The following is a 9,753-nucleotide window of genomic DNA, read 5'->3' as shown; positions in this document are numbered from 1 at the left end:
AAGGACTAAATGTCACTTCAGGTTAGGACTTACAACCCTGTATCCAGAGGGGTTGAGACGCTGGGTGAAACGTAAAGTACAGAGCACAAGATGAAGACAATATTTTAATGTTTTAATTGTAGCAATAGATCAAGTGACTGAACCAGGACGTATTAAGAGTTGCTTTGGGAGAAATGCTCATTTTAATTCCAGAAACACAAACATGTTTATAGGCATAATCGCAGGAAAACCATTGTCAGTAAACCTGGCTTGTACTAATTTTATGCACAGGAGCTGATATTAATTCATCCAGAGAAAGTGTTAGGAAAGACGCTGAGGCAAAGTGGAAAACCAAGTCTTAATTATTCTTTGTGTTTAATGCTAACATCTAAAAAGCTAGCAGAAAGGCAATGTAGTGGGGGAAGATGGTAGAGGCTGAATTTGATCATATTATAACTACACTTTTTATGTAATTTGTTTAGATTTTATGTGAGAGACCAATGCGAAGCAATCTATAATATGTGAAAGAAAACAAAAAACATCACAGAGACCAAGGAGCATGGCAGGCAGGTCAGGGACAAAGGTGAGGAGGCTCTTTAATCAGGTTTAGCTTACCAAATAAGCTTGCGCTTTTCTCTTACGATGCGCTATTTAGCTCAGCGACTGAAAAATGTAAAGAGAATGACATGACTGCAAAGCCATCAAAACATGGAGGTCACTCACAGGTCAGACAAGGAGAAAATTAATCAGAAGCAGCCATGATAACTTTGGGCCTCAGCTCTCGCGGGAAAATCTGTTAACGGAAAAGTTGTCCTTGTTTCCCTCATCCTTAAGATGGAAGCTGCTGAGTGTTGATAACAGTGATAAATACAAAAGACTTTCAGTAAATGTCATATTAGACTGCAAAACTCTGTAATGCTGGGGCAGATGTTCACCTTCTGTCTCCAAACATATAGCCAGAGCCATAACAAAACAGTTGAGATCAAAAAAATCGCCACACGTTCAAACCAGTGGAGAATCTGTAGCAAACTACGATTCACAGATACTCTATCCATTCAAACTGGGCTTGAGCTATTCTGTGTTGGTCTATTTCAAAAATCCCAATCAAACGTTGAAGATTCTGATTGCAGCTTGGCAAAAATGTGAGTAGGTCCAGCAGATATAAATGATTTTGCAAGGCACCACACATTCAAACGCCATTGCAGAGGAACACATTGAACACATTTTGAAATAATGCTGCAATAATCCTAACTCGAAGCCCAAAACACAAAAGAAAAGATGAGTTTTCAGCTAGTGAGGGTCATTTATAGGCATCAGCATGTCTGAGGCTTACAGGCCATCATACTGGAGTTTACATCTGCTGACACGTCTTTGCTTCTCTTTAGGATGCATGAGCTGGATAACAGTAAGGCATGGGAGTAACGTGACGCTTTGAAGCATTAGCTGAAAGAAAGTTTAGATTTATATAGCTGAGCATCCTGAATACTTTTGAGAGTCCTGAAACTGATTTTGTTACAATTTTGTTTAAGATTTAAGATTCCGCGTACACAAGTGTATATATAATAAGGTAATCGCACAAAACAGCATTCTGTGTGAGTTGATGGTCAGAGACATGGTTGCTGTAAGTACTGTGATGATATCATGCACCTGCGGTCAGAAAGGCACCTGCTGTATGTCGCTTGCTCAACTTTTCAGAGTTCATCAACATCTGGAGAAGAGCACAATAAGAGACTGGGAGGACTGTTTAAAATCTTAAACCTTTCACTAAACAAACACACAGCAACTAAAACATCACGTCAGAACTTATGAGAACATGATTTTGCTTCCAGTTCAGGTGCATCGCATTGAGCAAAATTATTGCAAATCTCATCTGTCTTTCTGCTTTCTTGCTGCACCTAGACAGGCGAAGCAAAAAACCAAAGTCCCAGAAGAAGTGTAAAGGAAAGAGAATGACAGCTGGGGTGACAACAAACAGTACATTTTAGAAATAAAGAAGAAATTTGTTTTAGTTGGGTCAACAGATTCATATTCAGTAAATTTGTCAGAGCAGACGCACACATTCAAATCAATACACTGGCATTCATGCAGATAAACAGTTGTGAGGATGAAAATGTATCTGAAAGAAGAAGAAGAAGTAGATGTGGTCATTTTATGCTGCCATGATGATCCCTGTTATTGTTCTCTCAAATACGTTAAATCACCTGACTCATCAAGTCGGGGTGAGAAATTCTCACTCGTGTTCTTTAGCACATTAGTACAAGAGCTCTAAGATGCTCATCGAATCTCCTTTGTAACGCAAAAATTATCTTACCAGATTGTTTTCACCCAGAATCCATTAACTCTTACTTGACCTTAAGAGCGTCTGAGAGCCATCCTCTAACCTCTAGAAATGAGACACAGTCTTAGTACACAGAACATCACTGCTCTTTTCTTCAGGTTCCCAGTTTCTGCAGCGCCATCTGCTGGAGGTCTAAGGGACAGACTGCTGAGTAAGACATTGAGTGGCAATCTGCAACTCGGGTAGCTTCTCCTAAATGTCCTTAAGACTTTACTGGGTTTTAGGCTTGGCACCACCAGGAGTTGTATCAAGAGGAGGGCCGCCGCCTTGGGCAAGTCTTCGCAGACTGAGAGAGAGAGGAGAGATTAGTGCTCCTGCAATCACAGCCTGCTTAAAAAACACAATAATGCAACTTTAGCTCTACAGACTGATGTCAAAATGGTTCCCCCACAGAGCTTTGTTCCGGTCATTTAGCTTTTCAAGAGCATCAAAGTAAATGCAATATCTGATAAAGATAACCTATGCAAAGACAAACCACAGCTTTAAAGAGAGACTATTAGATGAAAAAAGTTATTCTTTTTTTGTTAAATTATTAATTTGCTGTTATTGACCTAATTCTATTTGGGGAAAAAAAATAACTCAGTGACTTTACTAGCGTGTCTGGACATACCAGAATCAAGAAACTACTTAACTAGAACCTGTCTGACAACATGAAGTAGGCTGAAGGATGTGAAAAAAAAAAAAAACAAAAACCCATGCCTTTGATCTGGAGACATTCAAGACGATTAGAAATAACGTAATTGGTTTCTATCAAGCTGGAAATTGTTACAAAGCCATTTGTAGCCGTTTGGGACTCCAGTGAACATGGTGAGAGTAATTACAGAGAAAACGTGGCTTTTAGTTAGAGACTGTCTAAAAATGACATCCAATGATTTCCACAAAAGAAATGCACAGCTGCTCAAAATGCACGCAGATGTCTTCACATTTCCCTCAAAAACCCTTGCTATTCACCCAGACGTCTGGAAAGGTATTCTATGGACTGATGAGACACATTGTGTAAGTATGGACAAGATCACCAAGTCTATTTAATGGTTTATCTATACGAACATTCAATAAAATAAAGCAAATGTCTAAAGTTCAAGTATTTTTGTGGGAAATCCTTACCTCTCTTCCCAATTTGAAAAACAAGTGAGTCTTTAAGCTTTACTGTGAACTGCATTCATACAGAAACAGTTGTGTGGCTGTGCTAGAAGCAATTGAGGGTCAAAGATGGCGCCATACTCACAAGTCCTTCACGCTGTCAATTTGGGCCTGAATTTTTCCAATAAAGCCATCCACTTGCTCCTATAATATCGCAGTTTGCACAAGAAAATTATAAATCCGTTGTGTTGAAACTGATATTGATGTTGTTGCACGAAAAATGTATTACCTGCCGTCTTTCGTAGAAAAGGGGTAAAGAAAAGAGAGCAATCACACCTGAGAGGAAAGGAAGAAACAGTTGATTCGTGAGCCGCAGGGTTTTTTGATACATCTTACGTCTCTAGTGAGGATTTCAGTTTCTTACTGATGATGAGGATGGTGAGGCCATTGCAAAGGCCTCCCAGATATGTGACAAGGTACATCAGAAACAGGAACTAGAGATTTAAGAAAGACAAAACCGATAAAAAAAATAAATAACTGAAGATATTTTATGTAACTTCCATCAAGGATATGCAAATAGGTTTAGCTAACATGCTTTTAAACTGACTTCTAGTTTCAGAACGTCATCCAACTTTCTCCAGTCTGGCCTGTTTCTTCCATAATGCTTTGTTCACAGTATCTAGTGGCTGTCAGTTTCTCAGTCTTGGTTACAGGATCCAGTTCATCGGATACGGGACAACCCCGTCTCACATGGAAAAAGACTCCATCTTATCCTGGGAGTCTGGTGTGTGTAATTTAGCATACCAGCAGGGTCACAGTTGGCCAGCAGGTTCTGGGATTAATGGGCTCAACCAACTCTCATGGACTGTCATTTGCTATAAATATTTCTATTCTGTCCTAAATTAATGACTAAAATTAGAAAACGAGGTGTTCACTTTCTACCACAGTAAAGGTGAATCCAAAAGGGATCATTTTGGTCATATTTTAGAGCCAAAACTTAAAATCTGTTGGAAAATGTATGGACAATAAAACATCTCAACATGTAAGTACCGCTAAAAACAGCTTTTTTCAGAAATTAAAAAAAGTAGCTTTCAAGATTGCATTACATAAAACCTAGAAATACTTTATCCTTTGTGAAATAAATCTTATAATAAAGATCTTTTGTTTATTGAAGTGTGGCAAAAAAAAAGGTAAATTTTTCTATATAATTTTTTTAAGCAATATGTGTGAATAAAAACACTATTCTCAAGCAAAAAATCCACATTTCAATGTCGTGCTTTTTGTGAAATGGTGCAGTCTTCGTAAGTGTAAACATGGAACAGGTTACATGGAGAATGTTATCAGATTTTAGTTTTACAGCTCACTGCAATAGAATAAATTATTTCCGTTCTAAAGTTGTCAGCAAAAATAAGGATGGTGACATTGTGCATCGTTTTGTCAAAAATGGTTATCTATGACGACGGCCACAAAAGGGCCTTTAAAAATTCCTGAGTGGGGTGCCGGAAAGTGAGGTTTCCAACTTGTCACTCTTAGACAACACTTCTCCTGTCTTATTAAGTTGCTACATTACAAACTCAGCCTTGAGGCGAGTTTGTAACTACACTACATCATTCCTCCCAGTGTTGTGTTGTTAATGGCAGTTAGCTCGTCCTTAAGTGAGGTTGTCAATCAGGCTTGGCTACAAGTTCAGCTACAAGGTCCTATCATCCTGACAGGTATGTGATAGGTGGTGAGATTCGAGGTAGTAACTAGGAAGGAAGTTACGCCAACATGCTTCCTTGCTGAAACAAATGGAATCAGTAAACAAGAGACCTGTACAGAACAATACCATCAAATACTAAATACTAAAAATATTAATGGCTAACAAAATTAACTCTAGGCATTCAAATATTCTAAAAAGAATAATCAAAGCTTATCATATTGAAGTAGCTGTAAATAAGAGGCAGTCAGATTATGAGACCATACTTTACCAGTGAATATATGACACACGCTTAGCATTGGTTGCAGACAATACCGTTTAATTTGATTGTGCCGGATCATTCACTAAAATGATTATATCATAAAAGGCGACAGCTGCTGTCTTTGTTTGAATATGCATAACAATGCTGTGACCAGGGAACCATTGTAGCTGGAATGATGAGTATGACTGATAATAAGAGCAAAATGACAGAACACGAAGCCGTTGTTAGGTTAATGAGTCCTAGAGGTTCAAGCAAAGCAAAACAACACGGGTTCATTAAAGTAGTTCCTCGTACTAAAAGGCTAAACAGCCACGCACAAAACAACGGCCGACATAAACAAAACTACATAGACAAATAGAGTGAATGTAATTAAATCGGCATGCTTAGCTTACCTTGAGGGATTCAAAAAGATTTTCTACAAAAAACAGCCTCCTCAGGGCATCAACAGCAGACAGAGCCAGAACAATGGCTTTTTGCATGTAGATGTCAGCCTGCTCTCCCCTTAAACTGATGTCAAGATCCAAGTATGATCTGATAGAAACACACACTCATTAAGCCAATAAATTAACTCAAATTTAATTAAAATACTGATATGTTGAGCTAATTGTTAAGGAGGCAGTTTAGGCCTCAAGAGTCTTCAGTCAACTCAATATTACTGTAAAAATAATTCATTAACAAAGCTCAGTTGTAATATAGACAGTAAATATTTATTATGCAGAATCCTGCCTGTCTTAGGTGCAATAAAAAAAAGATAAATATGTTTCTGCACATTGTTTTACATACAGTGGCACGTTTAAAACATGATTCCAGGATATCAGTATTTCCTTTGTGTCTCAATATTTGATCCAGTGGAGAACTCAGGGAAATAATCTGAGTATTAAAACTGCATGAACGTTTCAAGGAAATCATCTTACTTGAAAGGATGTTCTCCGTCCCCCAGCTGAGGACGTGGAGAAACAGGTAGTAGATGCGTACAGAGATGGTGAAGCACATGACTGCCAGGGAGACGGTGGAGACCACAGAGATGATGCTGAGCTGGAACAGGGAAAGTAAGCCCACCACCAAGGCTGTGAGCACCATGCCACTTCTCTCTGTGTCCTTCCAGTAGATGAGGTCCATTACTGGTAGACAGGTAATTAAAACGATTGTCAAAGAAATGACAGTTGACAGACAAAAGTGGTTCTGTACTCTAAATGCCATCAAACATTTTAGTGTAATTACATTTTGAAATTATGTATGAGGTCAGAATACAGATAAATTGTCAAACCTAAGAACCTCTAATACCCAGCGTTGTCCATAAATTATGACAAAATATTTTGTGATCTTTCATTTCTGTGTCTTAAAATTGGTGTACTCAGACAGAGGAGCAGGAAAATAAATATTATGAGAAGAAAGAATAAGGAGGGAAAAACATGAAGAAAAAAAAAGGTATTTTCGTCATCAAGCCTTAGATAGCACCCAGCAGCTACAGGCTCAAGCCTTGGCTGAATTTAGCCTTCAGAGAAAAAAAAGCCAGCAGTTGAAGGGAATTTAAATTCCCACCACCTGTTGTCACATGTCAGGCTGTCTGCACCCGATGATCTGATCCCTGATGGTTTCATTGTCTGCCAGGAACCGATGGATCACACATCTCCAATTATATACAGTTTCAACTTTAACTGTTTGGTCTCTGTTTATTTCACATTAAAGCAAATTTGCAATGTTTTAGTCTTGGGAGGTTAAATATAACAAACTGGGTCCTGTTTGAGATTTGAACCCCCGGGACCGCTCACACTGCTCGAGACAATTATATCCAAGTTCTGTGCAAAAGCCTTGAGCTAAGGCTTCTTTTCTTTATAATTTGCTTCCAGTAAGGCAAATTTTAATTTAACAATTAAGAGTGACCTTGATCAATGATTCCTCAGGCTTTCTGAAAGGCTGCTGCAGTTTTTCATTGAACTTTAGCTGCTTTTCCTGTCCCTGTGGGGGATTTTTTTTTTCAACCTAGGTTGATTTTTTTTAACCTAGGTTGAAAATTATTTATTTCAACCTCCGAAATAAATAATTCAAGTTTCTTGCAGTTTAGGATTTACATTCATGGATATTAAGGAGCTTAGAAAACATACTATTCAAATTTACATACTCAGGGTTTTCCATATACATATACACACACAACCAACTATAAGAGGGATTTTATGCGGTAGTGTGTTGTGTAAACATAGACTAATTACTCATGGAAGCCTCTTTGAAGAGAGAGCTTTGTCAGTGGGTGGGTTATTTATAACACCCCAATTTATTCCCACAACATCCCTGCAATAGTCCCACTAGCTGTCATTCTGGGCGGTGCTCCACACACGACAAGCAGATCTAATTTACATCTAAACTCATACACTAATGAGGAAGCAGCACAATTAAAAATAAGCATATCTGTGGTAAACAAGTTTTCCACAAAACGAAAAAGTAGCACTGTAGAGCAATAATTTAAAAAGAAGGAGGCAGGATGGGAAAGTCCCAATGACCAAAAATAACTCAAAGGTTTGTATCTCATTCTCTAAAAAAAACATCATGAGTAATCGATGGAACTAGAGAATCCTGTAGAAGAATGTCTTGCAATCAATTTGTGACCTAAGAGCTCAGGTTCGCTTGGATTATGCAGATTGACAATAATCTGCGACATCACCTCTGAACGACTCCCAAAAGGAGGGAAATTTTGGTTGGGCCAAACGTGCAACAGAAATCAGAAGAGATCTGTGATAGGGGAAGATGCTTTTTGATGGCAGGTCCTTTAAAACATGTGTGAGTAGACTAACAGGGACATGCAGGTAAAAAATAAATATATATAGCAAATGAAAACATGACAAATGTGAACTAGAATATCACATCAATTAAACCAATTAAAAATAACATTTTGCACAGAAATGTGAGCTTAATGAAAACTATTGTTAAAACCTAATTAAAGGTCATTAATTTAAAAGGAATGTTTAATCTGATCAAACAAGCCTCAGTGGAACGCATATTTAAATTTATTTAATATGACTGTAATTATACTATTGTGTCTGCTTGCCTGAAGGAAGCAAATAAAAGGAAAATAGTTGCAACCAGAAACCAATAAAGAAATAGTCAGTATAACAATGTGAACAAAGAGGCTAAAGGAGTATATTTTTACTTCAAAGCAATGTTTATTCAAAGCAACTACATATTAATTTATTCTCACTCAGGTCAAGTCCGCCTGTTCACTAGTCCACTGAAATGTCTGTGCATGGCCCAGCTGTTCAGCCTAAAGCGCTAAAATCAAGCCAGCCAGGAGACAGCTGTCTAATACCACAACAGCACCGTTTTAACTCATTTCAATGGCAAACACTGATTTGAATTGAAGCCACTGGTAGCGGCTAGTGATCCTGAGCAGCTCATCAGCTTAAAGTCAGACGCACCTGTAGCTTGTCTTATTCTGTTTCAAAGGAACTGGCCCGTAAACTGATCTAAGGGAGATCTCTGCTTCTTTCAACTACCTTTCTTTTGTTTTATATTAACTTAAATCAAATTGATTTTTGGCTTAACACTTCAAACCCTGCACTTTAACTATACAGGTCTAAAAAATTAGAATTTCTTTAAAATCTCACCTTTACTGGCCATGTTTGGTCGCTGTTCCAGTCTCTCTCCTAACTCCCCTGTTCTCCCACTGAATGAGCTCCCTTCTCCTCCCTGAGCTGTTTTTGGCCGTCCAATGCTCACTCAGCGCTGCAAAGGCCTAACAGCCCAAAATAATCTGCTGCTCCACAGAATTGCCCTCCACTATTCAAGCCTCCCTGCCAGAGAATAGAGTTAATTTTTTTTTCACTGTTTTGAAATTGATCAGCTTTTAAAGCAAAGTCCAATGAGAAGAAATAATAATTGCCGTTTAGTTGTCATTTACCAGAGCAGAGTTAATTCTGTTATTTTTTTAAAGCCAAAGTTTGTTTCTCTCTATATTTGCATTTTCTTTTTAAAGAAATCTTCCAAAATATGTTCTTGAAAGTCTCATAATCAGACAGTTTTGAATCTGGATTGAAATCAAGTAGTGATTTTTTTGACTTACATTTCTAACAAGTTGTTTTTCTTTATTTTATTACTTTTATTCTCAATTTCAGAAATCATCGTTTTTATGTACATTGCTTTGGGACTTTTTTTTCCTGTAAAAATGTTAAATTAGTACATTTTACTTAAACTTGGTTTAATTGCTCAGAATAGGGACCCCGAAGAAGTAATTAGGAATGCATGTTACATGTATATTGATAATTAAAAGCACGAGCTTTTTATATATAACATCCTAATTTCTTGGTATAGCATCAAAATTACAGAGACCCATTCAAATAAGGCAGGTGTGTATAAGGAATTAGCTCTAAAACACTTACATTTCACATATATGCTATTTAATAC

The 9,753-nt window shown here is 37.7% G+C and overlaps 1 protein-coding gene across 1 annotated transcript; it reads right to left on the bottom strand.

The window, feature by feature from the left end:
* Window positions 1-6: 6 nt before the first annotated feature.
* LOC129370002 (reticulon-1-A-like) lies at window positions 7-8,988 on the bottom strand. The gene is given in 8 exon segments (XM_055045735.1): window positions 7-2,603; window positions 3,543-3,601; window positions 3,687-3,733; window positions 3,822-3,891; window positions 5,751-5,889; window positions 6,273-6,303; window positions 6,306-6,479; window positions 8,958-8,988. Coding segments are annotated over 8 exon segments (609 nt in total). The 5' UTR covers window positions 8,971-8,988; the 3' UTR covers window positions 7-2,527.
* Between the last annotated feature and the right edge of the window lie 765 nt (window positions 8,989-9,753).

This window comes from Poeciliopsis prolifica, unplaced genomic scaffold (genome assembly GCF_027474105.1).
Source record: "Poeciliopsis prolifica strain line A6 unplaced genomic scaffold, Auburn_PproV2 SCAFFOLD022, whole genome shotgun sequence".
Taxonomy (NCBI): domain Eukaryota; kingdom Metazoa; phylum Chordata; class Actinopteri; order Cyprinodontiformes; family Poeciliidae; genus Poeciliopsis; species Poeciliopsis prolifica.
Note: the sequence above shows the minus strand (reverse complement) of the source record. Positions and strands in the feature narration are given on the sequence as shown.